Here is a 15356-nt window from a genome sequence, read left to right on the forward strand (position 1 = left end):
GTATGTCAAGCCTCTGCTCAAACTGAGTTTTTCCTGTCACACTTCAGTGTGGCCTATAGGCCCTAAGTGATCTAGCCTTTGCTTATATTGTCTTCCACTCTCATCCTTGTTCACAGAGCTCTAGCAATTCTCATGTTTGCAGGTCCTCAAGGCAAAACTCAGCTTTATTTCCCATTCCCTTAGTATGGAAAGCTATTTCCCTATCTGTGTGTCTTGCTTTTACATCATTGCTCTGCTCTCCTCAAAAACCTTCCCCTCTTATCCCCATCACCGTCCTCATTTTGATTCTTCATATACATTTATCCTTTTCTGATTTTATACTGTTTACCTTTTTATGGTTTGTTTTCCCCTCTAAAACATAAGTTCCATCTGGACAAGGGCTTTGCTCAGTCCTATTTTCCTAGGCCCTAGAATCAAACCAGTATTGGGTGAATGGATACTGAATGAAGCTTTACCTAAGTGCTTTGTCTTTTACTTAGTTTCAGTGGTTAAATCTCAGAAAGCTTAACAGCAATTCTAAGCATGTCTTTATCATAAAAGGTTAAAAACTGTATTATTGGGATAATTTTTCTCTTTTTATTTATGTTTACCTACAAGCCCATAGAAAGTATAAATACTCAAAAGATAGCAGACCAGGTAGGCTTAAGTTACTTTTACAAAACAGTAGAAATACCTTCAAATATTTAGCACTGATGAACTTACTACTGAGGACATGTGGACTCTACTAAGAAACTAATGATGAAATTCATAATTGGGTGTGGTGGCACATGCACCCAGCTACTCGAGAGGCTGCAGCTTGAGTCCAGGAGTTCAAGGCTGCAGGGAGCTATAATCATGCCACTGCACTCCAGCCTGGGAGACAGTGAGAACTTGGCTCTTAAAAAAAAAAAGGAAAAAAAATTGATAACGACAATTTGTAATGCTCAGTCCTATCCACCAGTCTAAATGAAAGTTTAAAAATTTTCATATACTGCACAGAAGTAGATGGAGTCTTAATGCTAGGTAAGGGTAAACAAGCTGAAATAGCAGTCAGTGACTTCAGAGACCATGAAACCAAAGTTAATCTTCTAAGTCCTTTTAATTGTTCTTATAAACTAGCATAAGATATAAACTTAAGTAGTACACATGAGTTTTATAATTTACTAATCTCTGACAGATAGCTAAGCATAGCACATCAGAGCGTAACACAGTGTGAGGGAAATAAAGTGTACAATGACATCTTCTATTCTGGACCTAATAATTCAATAGAGAAAGAACTACTTGTAGTCACTGTGGTTACAGAAGGTTTCATGGACAGTGAACATAAAGCTCTACTAGCTAACAAATAGGTCTTAATGATAAAAACGTGGGCCTTCAGAGAACTAAAGGTACCAATGTGTGGCAGTCCAAAAATTACGAGGAAAATGAGTTCCCTTCATGGGTCACATCAGCAATTTTTTTTTTCCCCTCTTGAGACAGAGTCTCGCTCTGTTGCCCAGGTTGGAGTGCAGTGGCATGATCTAGGCTCACTGCAACCTCTGCCTCCCGGGTTCAAGCAATTCTCATGCCTCAGCCTCCCGAGTAGCTGGGATTACAGGCGCCCGTCATCACGGCTGGCTAATTTTTGTATTTTTAGTAGAGACAGGGTTTCACCATGTTGGCCAGGCTGGTCTCAAACTCCTGACCTCAAGTGATCTGCTTGCTTCAGCCTCCCGAAGTGCTGTGATCGTAGGTGTGAGCCACTGTGCCCAGCTACCTCATCAATTCTTAATCTATAAACCACGGATAGGCTTCGGGAGAACCCAAGAACCAATGAAATCTGTTGGTAAGTTTTATGTGTGCGGTTTTCTACAGAGAGGGTCTACAGCATGTATATTTTCAAAGAAGTCTGTGGTGCAAAAGAGAGTTTATTGTTAGAAGTCCTTGGGCAATCAACTTGGAAAAGGGTGGATTGAGAATGGGGGCTGTCTAGATCAGGATAATGTTGAATTTGACCCTCACTTGAGGCTTTTGTACAGAGGATGAGAAGACGGTAAATTCAAGGGTTAATCAGAAATTAACACCAACATGACTTGGTGATGAGTGAGATGTGAAACGTGAGAAAAACATCAATGATGAAATCAAGCTTCTGACTTGCAACAGTGAGTATACCAAGAGTTACAGGCTTGGAAGATGAATAAAGTTGGGAGCATTCTGTTATGAGTGCCCATGGGACAGACAGGGAGAAATGGACAGTTGAAAGTACAAGTCTAGACAGGCACAGTGGCTCATGTCTGTAACCCTAGCACTTTGGGAGGCTGCGATAGGAAAATTACTTCGGTTCAGGAGTTTGAGACCAACCTGGGTGACATAGTGAGAGCTCATCTCTACAAAAAATAAAATTAGCTCGGCATGGTGCTGCAAGATTATAGTCCCTGTTACTCGAGAGGCTGAGGTGGGAGAACTGCTTGAGCCCAGGAGGGAAAGCAGCAGTGAACTGAGATCACGCCACTGCACTCCAGCCTGGGCGACAGTGAGACCCTGTCTCAAAAAAAAAAAATGCAAGTCTGGAGAAATATAGCTGGGAGTCAGTAATGCCAGTTTTAGCTGAGGGAGTTAAGATCATTTAATCAGTGTTAAGGAAGAAACTCAATAGTAGTGACCACCAATACTTAAGGAAAAAGGATAAAGTAAGAGGAATGATAAAGGCTGGCTGAAATATCTTGGTGTCTAGCCTAAGAAAGGAGGGGTTAGATGTTCATGTTTATTAATATGGATCTAGAGAAGCATTTATTCACTAATACATTTTATTTGTGTTCTCTAATTTAAAATTACCTTTTCATCTTGCTTGATTTTCCTTCAGCTAAATTAGAAATTTGTAGTTTTTCCCCTAAAAAATTCAATGGCATTCTTTCTTATAAATTACATTCTCTGATTTTCTTGTCAGCCTGCTTCAAGGAAATCCATGTGTTCAAAATGCTCGCTCGCAGTTTGCTCCATACCAAATGGTTGCTTAACCCAAATATCTGAGCAGCAAATTGAGCTGATCCTTCTGGAGAAAGTATGGTTGAACAGCCAAGACCTATTGGTTCACCAAGGAAAAGACAGAAAATTGAGCTCAATTAGTAATGAAAATACAACCTCACAAAAAATTTTATACTCAGAGCAGTCCTGCCACAGAAAATAAAAAGCTACTGCATTATTCTAATCTAAAGTAGAATCTGTACAACTGTCTTTAATACCGGAGTGGTAAAGTGATTACAAGAGGAAAAGCAGTCAGTATTACCCACCATGAAGAGATATTTTATATATATCATCTATCACCCTTCTTATAGAACTCACTTACAAAGAAACTTATCTTTTTGAAACTTCTGTTCACATACACTATCCCTGGCGAAGAACAACTGAAGCAAAATAAGGGTCAAGGTAAGAGTACTAAAGTACCTGTTCTTAGACAAACTTGAGCTATGTTGTTTTGACAGTTTTCTAGCTAATCTGTCTGTCTGCATTTGAACTATTTTAATATTTTTGAGCAGTAAAAAAAGTCAAATCCATAGAATAATTTTAGGAAATGTCAAGTTATAAATACATATTAATAAGATCCAAGACAGCAGAATAAAAAAGTGACATCTTAGGGGCCACACGTCTGCTCAGGCAGAGTGTCTTGAGGTGGTACTAGAATCAGGGGTACTATTATGTCTAGTGTTTGCTATAGTTCCAAAAGCTCGATTTTCCCAATATTCTTGGAATTCATCAGGCTCTTTTTATCCACAACAAGAACAGAGTCAAATACAAATCACAAGGCCAATTTACTAATTTGTATTAATACGTTATTTTATGGAGCTCCACCCCTTAATATGTGGTATTGGTCAAGTTACTTCACGTTAATTTATTCTCCTCTTCTGTGAGAAGGGAATTTTAACTAGTAGCTAGCTGATGTGACACTTCAATGAGTTAATAACATAGATAAAGTGCTTAGAGCATTGCCTGGTACACAGTATGTGCTCCAAGAATGTCAACCACTATTGTTAGCACGCTAGGTAGAGTGCTCCACTCTAATATTTGAAATAACCTGTGCCTCCTGCCCAGGATTCCCTTTCTGGTAAAAGAATAGCTTAAATTGCAGGAAAAAAAAAAAAAAGTTATCTAGTGAGCATGACATCAGAGATGAGAAATATGGGCAGTCTTCAGGATTTTACACAGGTTACTGTAAAACTACTCCTCAAAAGATTATCCCCAATTCTAGTGATCATTATGTACAAGTCTTCCAGATTATTTGTCACTCCTCAAACAGCACTACTATAAAAACTGCCAATTTTTTGCTTATCATGCTCCCCTTTTGTAAGCTCCATGGATATCTATACAATTCCTCTGGCATAAATTTGGTTACAGCTTTATTTGTAGCCGCTGATTTTTAGCTTGAGACATTTGTATAGTCACATCTTGTTAAAGATAGCTTAGGCACAAAATTTAATCCTCAGAGCCTATAAAAACAGTAAAGGAAATAGGCATGAACACACAAGGCCAGATAACAGCAGTAACATTTTGGCAACTGAAAGGCAAACACAGTGGTAGCTAAGTTAGCAGACCAAGAAAACTTAATCAAAATTAGCTGGCATGGTGGTGCATGCCTGTGATCTCAGCTACTTGGGAGGCTGAGGCAGGAGAATCGCTTGAACCCGGGAGGCGGAGGTTGCGCCATTGCACTCTAGCCTGGGCAACAGGAGCGAAACTCCATTAAAAAAAAAAAAAAAAAAAACTTAATTCTAAACTGAAAGCAGGGAAAGATGAGAAGCAACATGACTGACATTACAGAACTCCCCCAAAGGGTGACTGACTAAATTAGTGGCACCAGATACCTTTGGAAGGGAATAGGGACTAATAAGAAGATGATTGACTCGAAGTCTAAGAAGCAGCTAGGTCCTCAAATCTCCTTCCCCACTCCATCTACCTGAGTAACTGCCTCTTTAAAGCACTGTAGCAATTTTTTTTCTTTTTAAACATTATTTTTTTCTGAGACACAGTCTCGCTCTGTCATCCGGAGTGCAGTGGTGCAATCACGGTTCACTGCTGCCTCAACTTCCCAGGCTCCAGTGATCATCCCACCTTGGCTTCCCAAGTAGCTGGGACCACAGGCGTTTGCCACCATGCCTAGCTAATTTTTGTATTTATGGTAGAGACGGGGTTTCGCCAGGTTGCCTAGGCTGAGCTCAGGCAATCCACCAATCTCTGCCTCCCAAAGTGTTGGGATTATAGGCATGAGCCACCAAGCCAGGCCTTTAATTTTTCTGAAGGTAAAACAGACTTCAGTCTTGGCGTCTTTGAACTAGGGGACGCCAGGCACAGACAACTTTTGTTCTCTGAGTAATTCTGGTCAACACTTAAGAAAATACCTAGACACTAATGTGAGGGGTTGTTTGAAGAACAATCCCTACCAGATACACCCCACAGTGAAGCCCAATTTTGACACGGACCACCCACTTGAAGTTTCCAATTGTTTTTTTATAGTACTCCACTCTTAAAAGCGCAAACAGCCAAGGATTACCAGACAGCTGAAGAAAGTAACTATATGCAACAGACTATAATCATCTCCAGAGAACAAAAAAGAGCTTTTGGAAATTTAAAAACATACAAACACAAACAACAACAACAACAAAAACCCAGAAAACAAAAACCAAAAGAAATATAAAAACTGTTTAAAAAAAAAAAAAAAACCCAGAGGCAGTGGTTCCTACCCAATCCCAACACTTTGGGAGGCTGAGGTGGGAAGATTGCTTGAGTCCAAGACTTCAGGACAAGCCTGGACAACATACGGAGTGCCCATCTCTACAAAAAGTAAAAAAATTAACCAGGTGTGATAGTGTGGGCCTGTAGTCGTAGCTACTTGGGAGTTTGAGGTTGGCGGATCACATGAGCCCGGGAGTTCAAGGGTCCAGTGAGATATGATCATGCCACTGTGCTCCCACCTGGGCAACAGAGCAAGACCCTGTGTCAAAACAAAAAACACCTGTATCCAAAATGAAGGCCGGGCACAGTGGTTCACGCCCATAACCTCAGCACTTGGGGAGGCCAGGGCAGGCAGATCATCTGAGGTCAAGAGTTCGAGACCAGCCTGGCCAACATGGTGAAACCACATCTCCACTAAAAATACAAAAATTAGCCAGGCGTGGTGGTGCACACCTATAATCCCAGGTACTCGGGAGGTTGAGGCACGAGAACCGCTTGAACCTGGGAGGCGGAGGCTGCAGTAAGCTGAGATTGCGCCATTGCACTCCAGCCTGGGCAAGAGAGCCCGATTCCGTCTCAAGAAAAAAAAAAAAAAGAAAAACTCAATAGAAGGGTTGGAATGTAAAATTGAGGAAATATTCCAGAAAGTATACCAACAAGACAAACAAGTAGAATAGAAATCAAGGGAAGCCCAAATTTGAATAAATTCAAAAATGAGAAGAGAGAATATGGAGGGGTATGAAAATTAAATAATTCAAGGAAAATGGGGACTAAGAAATCAGAATTTCAGATTAAAAGAGCTCACCCAAAGTCCATAATGAAAACAGACTCAGCACATCACATCTGTGTAAAATTTAAGAACAATGAAAACAGACAAAAGATCCTGAAAGATTCCAGAGAGAAACAAAATTCATAAGAAACCTAGAATCAGACTGGTGGAAAAGCAATGGAGTCCTCAACTGTGGATGCTAGGAGACAGTGGAGTAATAATGCTCCCAAAATTCCAAAGCAAAATGATTTTCAGCATAGGATTCTGTTTCTAAACTATCAAGTATAGGGCTTCAATATACACATTTTAGATATACAAGGTATCAAAATTTACCTTTTGTATTCTTTTCCCCCCAAGTTCAAGAATGTACTCCAACAAAATAAAAATAAACCAAGTAAGGGGAAAACATGGGAGATCCAAGCCTAGAGAAAGGCAAAATGAGTCTCCAAAATGATGGTAAAGGGGGATCCTAAGAAAACAGCAGTACAGGATGCCTAGAGAGAAGCCAGTCCACTGGACCAGGTTGGAGGGCTCAAAGACTTAATATACTTGACACATATCAAGACTGGATATATACAGATATGAGAAAAGTTAGGGATTTTAGTAATAAATATCCTACTGAAACAATATTGACCCTCATAAACTGCAGAACATCAGATCGTATCTTGGACTATGATGAACAAACCACAACACTGTTATGTGATCCAGTTCCATCAGCCAAAAGGGGACTTCCTTATGTTATTATCTTTTATCCCCAATTTTTTATTTTGAGACGGAGTCTCACTCTGTTGCCCAGTTTGGAATCCATTGGTACAATCTTGACTCACCTCTGCCTCCCAGGTTCAAGCGATTCTCCTACCTCAGCCTCTGAGTAGCTGGGATTACAGATGCTCACCACCATGCCTAGGTAATTTTTGTATTTTTAGTAGAGATGGGGTTTCACCATATTGGCCAGGCAGGTCTTGAACTCCTGACCTCAAGAGATCTGCCCACTTCAGCCTCCCAAAGTGCTGGGATGACAGGCATGAGCCACTGCACCCAGCCTTATCCCCAGTACTTAAGAATAAAATTTTATTCTCTCTACAGAAGTAACATGATCACATTTACTTTAAAAAAAAAAATCAATACCATGAATTCTTGGGAAAAAAATATCTAAACTTGATTTTATTACAGATCTCACCATCAGTTTATAGAAAATATAGGGAATGGAAGAGCATGTTTACCACCACCTAGAAATGTAAGAAGCCAAATCCAATATATAGAAAATTCTATTGAAAAAATGAAAGGGAAAAAGGGAGGATGAATTGTTATATATTAAAAAAATCAAGAGATTATCAACTAAATGCAATATAAGGACTGTGGTGGATCTGAACAAACAGATGGGACAATTAGAAAACTTGGACCCCAACTAAAAATTATACCTTAAGAAACTACCACTACTCTTTCTTAGGTGTGAATATGGTATTGAAACTGTGTCCCCAAGAGTTAAAAGATACCAACAACTAACAGAAATTCTTGAGTTTGCAGAATGGTAGATTAAACAATATGGCCAACTAGAGTCTGCACAGAACCAGCTTACTGATGTCACAGGCCCAATTTCCACCACAATTCATTCTGACTCCCCCAAATTTACACACGTGATCCATGAAATAACATGAAGAGATAACTGCACATGCCCAAGGACTTTCTAGACCTCCCCTTTCCTTCCACCAATCACCTACTAATCCCAGAATCTATCCCCTAAACCTTTTCTAATAAAATTGCTGCCTTAAAGCCAGCACAGATTTGAGCTGGACTCATGTCTCCTTGTTGGTCAACTTGAAAGAGGAAGCCTTTCTTTCTCAAAAACCTGGTGGCTTAGATAGTACTGGTTTCTAATGCATCAGATAGTGGGCTCCTTTTGTTCTATAACAATATCATGATTATGATTTAAAAACTAGAGCCCATATTACTTAAACATAGACTTAAGTATAAATTACTATAACGTCTAAGATCTGTAAAATAATAATCCAGCAGGAGATGGCTGTAGACACAAGAAGATGTTAATTGCTGAAGCTAGGTCATGGGTACATGAGATTTTATTATGCTATTCTGTCTACTGTTGTGCATCTGTTAAATGCTTGTAATGAACAGTTTTAAAAAATTCAATGTATCTTACCACTGGGTAGTCGAAGAGAAGACCACACATCCTGAGCTCCCCAGTCTGGTGTGAGGGGAGGACAGCTGATAACTGGATATGCAGTGTTCCCAGACATCACTGGTCCCAAACCATTACTTCTGCCTGCCACTGCCACAAATACAGTAGGAATGCCATCCCCTAGGGAAATAACAAGTGTATAGTTATGCTAAACATTCAAAACAGATTTAAAGACAGGGTTTTTTTTTTTTTTTTTTTTTTTTTGGTTTAAGGCCTATATGTTTTAATTACTTGAGGTCCTTGTAATAGTCTTCTCTGAAAAAACATAAAAGATACTATTATTACACATATATTCAAAACATAAGGTTACTCTGCCACTTACTATAAGTCAAGTAATAAAGTAGCTGGAATCGGTTTGTTTTTGAGATCTACATTATAAAGGGGATAGCAGGGTGTTAGTGAGGGAATAGCTCATAGGCCTCTTCTATTGCTGCATAGGCTGGCCAAAATGAAGAATGACACCATCTGAACAGGTGTCTTTCTTGACTGGGTGGTCCCTCAAGTGGTGCAGGGAGAACCAGTTAATATAAACTAGGGGTTTAGGGACACGTCTTCAAACAAGAGTTGAAGGAAAGTTTAATTAATATAGTGTCCCCCAAATTTTAAGGCCCTTTGATACATTTTTTAACATAATCTCTTAAGCAATTCATTCTTTGATAAATTTATAAATTATCCTTCTGTTTCCTAAAGCAGAGATTTGTTAACCTAGAATCCAAAATTGTATGTATTTGCGATGTTCTGAAAAGAGTTCTAGAATTCATTAGCTATCAAAGGAGTCTGAGTTCCCCCAACCTCCTACTCCCCCAAAATTAGTAACTACACTTCCATAGCAACAACCTGTACACGAAATAATCAACATTTTTTTCCAGTTGAGAAACATTTGGTTGTAAACCCAGGGCTCCATTATTTTAGATCACTGCTATTCCATTATTTTTTATGTACTATATTCTGAAACTGTTCTTTAATTTCCTATCTGACTGCCTCCCAGGAAAGGGTGGCAACTAAAGATTCCCGGGAGAACCGACTATTTCAACCTCCCGCCTCCTGTAACTGTGGGGGCCTATTTTCTATTGGAGTATATTAGAAGCAATGCTCCAGGGGCTTCTTACCAGGTAAGGATGCCAGAGGTTCTCATCATTCTAGTCTTTGTTTTCTTTTCATACTTGCATTTTTAATTATTTCTCCCTGCTCCTTTCTTTTCTAAGCTTCTAGAATACCTTAAGCTCTTTGGAGGTGAGTATTAAGAAAGCCTAGTGGCCAGGCGTGGTGGCTCATGCCTGTAATCCCAGCACTTTGGGAGGCCGAGGTGGGCGGATCACGAGGTCAGGAGATCGAGACCACGGTGAAACCCCATCTCTACTAAAAATACAAAAAAATTAGCCGGGCGCAGTGGCAGGCGCCTGTAGTCCCAGCTACTCGGGAGGCTGAGGCAGGAGAATGGCGTGAACCCGGGAGGCGGAGCTTGCAGTGAGCCAAGATTGCACCACTGCACTCCAGCCTGGGCGACAGAGCGAGACTCCGTCTCAAAAAAAAAAAAAAAAAAAAGAAATATACAAAAAATTAGCCGGGCATGGTGGTGGGCGCCTGTAGTCCCAGCTACTTGGGAGGCTGAGGCAGGAGAATGGTGTGAACCTGGGAGGCGGAGCTTGCAGTGAGCTGAGATGGTGCCACTGTACTCCAGCCTGGGCAACAGAGTGAGACTCCATCTCAAAAAAAAAAGAAAGCCTAGTATATCATGTGTTTTTCCCTTAGAAAAGTGACAAAGCTCTTTTTCAGCATTATTAAGGTGTGTAATTACTTTTAGCAAAATCAGAAATACCTGAAATGTCCATATTACTTGTGGTTTACCTTCATACTCAGCTTTAATCCTCAGAGTTTCATCTGGTCCTTTATGCGCAGATGTTACTCGAAGTTCACATGGAATGCCAAAATTTCCACAGGCCTTCTTGATTTTTTCACAGTGACCAAGATCAGAAGTAGAGCCCATCAACACTACAACCCTGCACTGACTTTCTGATTTCAAAAGCAACTGAAGAAAAAAATACGTGGATATGAAAAGAACATAAAAACAAAAAATGAATAAATGAGCTAGAGTTTGTAGTAAAATTATATCTGGGCCCAATATTTTCTTTCTTAACAGATCAAATTTAAGACAGAGACAAACAACAAAAAGACAGGATTTATTTTTAAAAATAATTTCAATATAAAAAGGAAAGTGGTCTTCATCATTAAGACCTAAAGAATTCAATTTTTATCAGACAAATTATTTAAAATAAACAGTAAAGATACTCAAAATCTTTTAATTTTCAGGAAATTATAATACAAAATATTTCATCCTAAGACCTTTAGTGCACTTTGTTTAATGGAAGCTTTAAGGTATGATTAGCCAAATCAGAAGTCATGTTCTAAGTCTTTGTAAGTTAATTGCTTGTAACTCAAAATATATATTCCTATAAGAATAATGTTCTCAAATGTGATTATGACCCTTGCATAATCACAAACCCCATTCAACTCCCAGAATTATAGTAATACCATAAAACTTAAAGGAATATATAAAGTCACACAGAGTTCCATCCATCCCATGCTATGGAACTCTGACTAGCAGTGGAGGTGAGTAGGAAATATAAGGTTTCTCCTACTTGGTAGGGAGGAGATAGATTCCAGGTTTCCCCAACAGGATCTGGGAGGTGTGTATTGGCCAGCTTAACAGCACAGAGTTCCAGTATACTAGTAAGGATAGCCCAGCTGATACATTTCCTAAAAGTGTTCCTCACTTTCAAAGTCACTGAAGAGCTGGGCGTGGTGGCTCACGCCTGTAATCCCAGCACTTTGGGAGGCTGAGGCAGGGGGATCACGAGGTCAGGAGATCAAGACCATCCTGGCTAACACGATGAAACCCCGTCTCTACTAAAAATACAAAAAATTAGCTGGGTGTGGTGGCCGGCGCCTGTAGTCCCAGCTACTCGGGAGGCTGAGCTAGGAGAATGGCGTGAACCCGGGAGGCGGAGCTTGCAGTGAGCTGAGATGGCGCCACTGCACTCCAGCCTGGGCGACAGAGCAAGACTCCGTCTCAAAAAAAACAACAACAACAAAAAACAAAGTCACTGAAAAGAAAAGCACTATACTCTCCCATTTTTTTTTCTTTTGAAACAAGATTTTCTTAGAAGAAAAACACATAATACATACAGTTTTACTATAGAAGGTTTACCTCTACTCTCTCTGCAACCCACTCAAAGTTTTTCTTTACCATTTGGAGCCCTTCAGGAGTTACTTCTTTGAGGTCCCGATAAGACTAGAAAATAAGATAGAAAGTTTAGAAAACAAGTATCTCTTGCTACCTGAAACTATTTGGTTTCTGAGTTTTGGGGAGGGATTATGAAGAGTTTGTATAGCAAGGGATACTTCTGAAAATGCATCTTTTCACTTCCTGAATTAAACTAGACAAAGTTCCATAGTAAAGTATACTTTTATTTTCACTTAAGGTTAAGTGTTTTCTGTACTAGCAACTACAATTAACTGCCTTGAGAATTTTTATATATTAAGTATAGAAAGCGTCTTGCTCTAATTTTGTTTTCTGTTATTTTTTATTTTAAATACATGTGCAGAATATGCAGGTTTGTTACATAGGTATACATGTGCCATGGTAGTTTGCTGCACCCATCAACCTGTCATCTAGGTTTTAAGCCCCATATGCATTAGGTATTTGTCCTAATGCTCTCCCTCCCCTTGCTCCCCACCCTGCAACAGGCCCCGGTGTGTGTTGTTCCCCTCCCTGTGTCCATGTGTTTTCAGTGTTCAACTCCCACTTATGAGTGAGAACATGTGGTGTTTGGTTTTCCGTTCCTGTGTTAGTTTGCTGAGGATGATGGCTTCTAGCTGAATCCATTTCCCTGCAAAGGACATGATCTCATTCTTTTTCTTTCTTTTTTTTTGGAGACAGAGTCTCACTCTGTCAACCAGGTTGGAGTGCAGTGGCACAATCTCGGCTCACTGCAACCTCCACCTCCCGGGTTCAAACAATTCTCTGCCTCAGCCTTCTGAGAAGCTGGGATTACAGGTGCCCACCACCATGCCTGGCTAATTTTTTTTTTTTTTTTTTTGAGACAAGGTTTCACTATCTTGGCCTGGTCTTGAACTCCTGACCTTGTCATCCACCTGCCTTGGCCTCCCAAAGTGCTGGGATTATAGGTGTGAGCCACCGCGCCTGGCCAATCTCATTCTTTTTTATGGCTGCATAGTATTCCATGGTGTGTGTGTATCACATTTTCTTTATCCAGTCTATCACTGATGGGCATTTGGGTTGGTTCCATGTCTTTGCTATTGTAAATAGTGCTGCTCCTGTGCACGTGTCTTTACAGTAGAATGATTTATATTCCTTTGGGTATATACCCAGTAATGGGATTGCTGGGTCAAATGGTATTTCTGGTTCTAGATCCTTGAAGAATCACCACACTGTCTTCCACAATGGCTGAACTAATTTGCATTCCCACCAACAGTGTAAAAGCGTTCCTATTTCTTCATAGCCTCTCCAGCATCTGTTGTTTCCTGACTTTTTTAAAACAGCCATTCTGACTGGTGTGAGATGGTATCTCATTGTGGTTTAGGTTTGCATTTCTCTAATGATCAGTGACCATGAGCTTTTTTTCATTGTTGGCTGCATAAATGTCTTCTTTTGAGAAGTGTCTGTTGTTTTATATAGGAGCAGAAATGTGGCTTGGTAACATGCAGGAGACTTGGGATAGAGTCCCAGATCTGCCCCTGACTCTAGTAATTGTGAAGATACCCATCCTCTTAAGACCCTTAGTTTTCATTTAGCCAAACAAAGATAGTACTTGCTGTTACTGTTGTGACAATGTTATTAAGATAACAGATGAGAAATTTGCTTTATAAATGTAAAGTATTATTCCTATTATTCTTATATTAGGATACCAGAGACATGTATCTTTAAAAATAAACAGCGATCCACAAAACAGGTTCATATCATTAGGAACAATAATTTGCTTTTTCCCCTCATCTCTCCTTTCTCCTCTATCTCAGCTTGATCTCAAAAAGGATAAAAAACCTGAAGCATTATCTACCTGTTTGTCTTTCTGTTGGCTTCGATCTCCTGATGGCCAGAGTCTCCAGGAATCATTGTCAATAACATCAGCAAGAACAATTTCTTTGGTGGTTACATCAACACCAAATTCAATCTGGAAACAGCATGTCAACAAAGTTTTCAAAAACTATTTTATGAAAGCATCTCTCAACTATAACCTTTACTTTCAAATCCTGTTGTTTTATCTGTACCTTCATATCAACCAGTGTACAATTCTGGGGCAACCAGGATTTCTCCAGTATTTCAAATACAGCCTGTGTAGCATGACTCATGATATCCACTTCAGTCTGGCCTATAACAAGTCCAGCAAAGCAAAATTTTGCAGCAATCAGCTGTTCCTCAGACCACTGTGGGTCATTATTGGCATCATCCTGTGAATAAAGTATAGTAGTACAATTAACTTCAATCTAAAATTTTTAAACTTTTCAGAAAAACCAACATCCTTTTCACCTTGAGCATGAACTCCTTAGAAATTTTTAGCCGCAGCCGGGCATGGTGGCTCACGCCTGTAATCCCAGCACTTTAGGGGGCTGAGGTGGGCGGATCACAAGATCAGGAGTTCGAGACCAGCCTGGCCAACATAGTGAAACCCTGTCTACTAAAAATACAAAAACTTAGCTGGGTGTGGTGGTGTGCACCTGTAATCCCAGCTACTTGGGAGGCTGAGGCAGGAGAATCATTTAAACCCGGGAGGTGGAGGTTGCAGTGAGCTGAGAGAGCGCCACTGCACTCTAGCCTAAGCAACAGAGGGAGACTCCATCTCAAAAAAAAAAAAAAAAAGAAAAGAAAAGAAATTTTGATCCAGGTGCAATGGCTCACACTGTAGTCCCAGTAATTTAGGAGGCTGAGGCAGGAGGATCGCTTGAGCCTAGGAGATCAAGAGCAGCCTGGGCAACAAAATGAGACATCTAAAGAAATTTTTTGTTTACGATACTCCTTAATTCAAAGCAATTATTACTCCTCTTTTTTTTCCTAGTTAGCTCCTGCAAGCAGAAAAAACTATTACTCTTAATTTGTTTACTCTCAATAGCACTTTAAAATTCAAAGTATTTAGGTAAGTAACTTATTCTAGGTCACAAAGTATTTCAAAGAATTTAACCTCTATAAACCAATTTAAACAGAATTTAAGTTTGTGATTTTTGTTTTTCCTTAATAACAGTCATCAGACATGACAGGAAGGCCAAAGCACATTTTAATCAATCAAATCTTTCCAAAACCACAGTTCTCATAACCTCCCGACCTCACTTTTTATTAGAATTTATACAGCACTATAATTTTTTAGGGACATTATTTGATAATTCAAGAGACCTCAGACAAAGAGGTAAGTGAAAAAAATGAAATAATTTCATTTTATTCTCAGCAGTGTCCCAACTTTACATGACAATATCTTTATAAATTCTTGATCTATATAATCATAATACACACAAGTTACATAACTCATTGATTAAAAAGCAAGACTGATATTGCTTCCCAAGCAGATCTATGCTTAACAGCATAAATCAAGATGGTTAAAAGCAGTAAAGCCTACAAAATTCATAACCACTGATTCTTACAACCTTTATTTATATATTTTCACTTACAAGAGACATTGTTAGTATAGTTTTCCT

The 15356-nt window shown here is 39.6% G+C and overlaps 2 protein-coding genes and 1 long non-coding RNA gene across 5 annotated transcripts in view; 2 read left to right on the forward strand and 1 right to left on the reverse strand.

The window, feature by feature from the left end:
• The window catches only part of PPAT (phosphoribosyl pyrophosphate amidotransferase), a 74287-nt gene that overhangs the window by 5128 nt on the left and 53803 nt on the right, over nucleotides 1-15356 (forward strand). The window lies entirely within an intron of this gene.
• Nucleotides 1060-15356, reverse strand: part of PAICS (phosphoribosylaminoimidazole carboxylase and phosphoribosylaminoimidazolesuccinocarboxamide synthase) — a 50989-nt gene continuing 36692 nt past the window's right edge. For both annotated transcript variants that reach the window (XM_055385049.2, XM_031010391.3), the window contains 6 exons: nucleotides 13941-14120; nucleotides 13730-13843; nucleotides 11860-11943; nucleotides 10500-10680; nucleotides 8613-8771; nucleotides 1060-3040 (listed from right to left, as the gene is read on the reverse strand). In XM_055385049.2, coding sequence (XP_055241024.2) covers nucleotides 2874-3040; nucleotides 8613-8771; nucleotides 10500-10680; nucleotides 11860-11943; nucleotides 13730-13843; nucleotides 13941-14120 — 885 coding nt within the window. In that variant the 3' untranslated portion in view covers nucleotides 1060-2873. The remainder of the gene's footprint in view (nucleotides 3041-8612; nucleotides 8772-10499; nucleotides 10681-11859; nucleotides 11944-13729; nucleotides 13844-13940; nucleotides 14121-15356) is intronic.
• Nucleotides 3039-14149, forward strand: LOC134758323 (uncharacterized). The gene is made up of 3 exons (XR_010133382.1): nucleotides 3039-3384; nucleotides 9640-9763; nucleotides 13689-14149. It is a non-coding gene; the product is annotated as an uncharacterized lncRNA (long non-coding RNA).

Source organism: Gorilla gorilla, chromosome 3 (assembly GCF_029281585.2).
Source record: "Gorilla gorilla gorilla isolate KB3781 chromosome 3, NHGRI_mGorGor1-v2.1_pri, whole genome shotgun sequence".
NCBI lineage: Eukaryota > Metazoa > Chordata > Mammalia > Primates > Hominidae > Gorilla > Gorilla gorilla.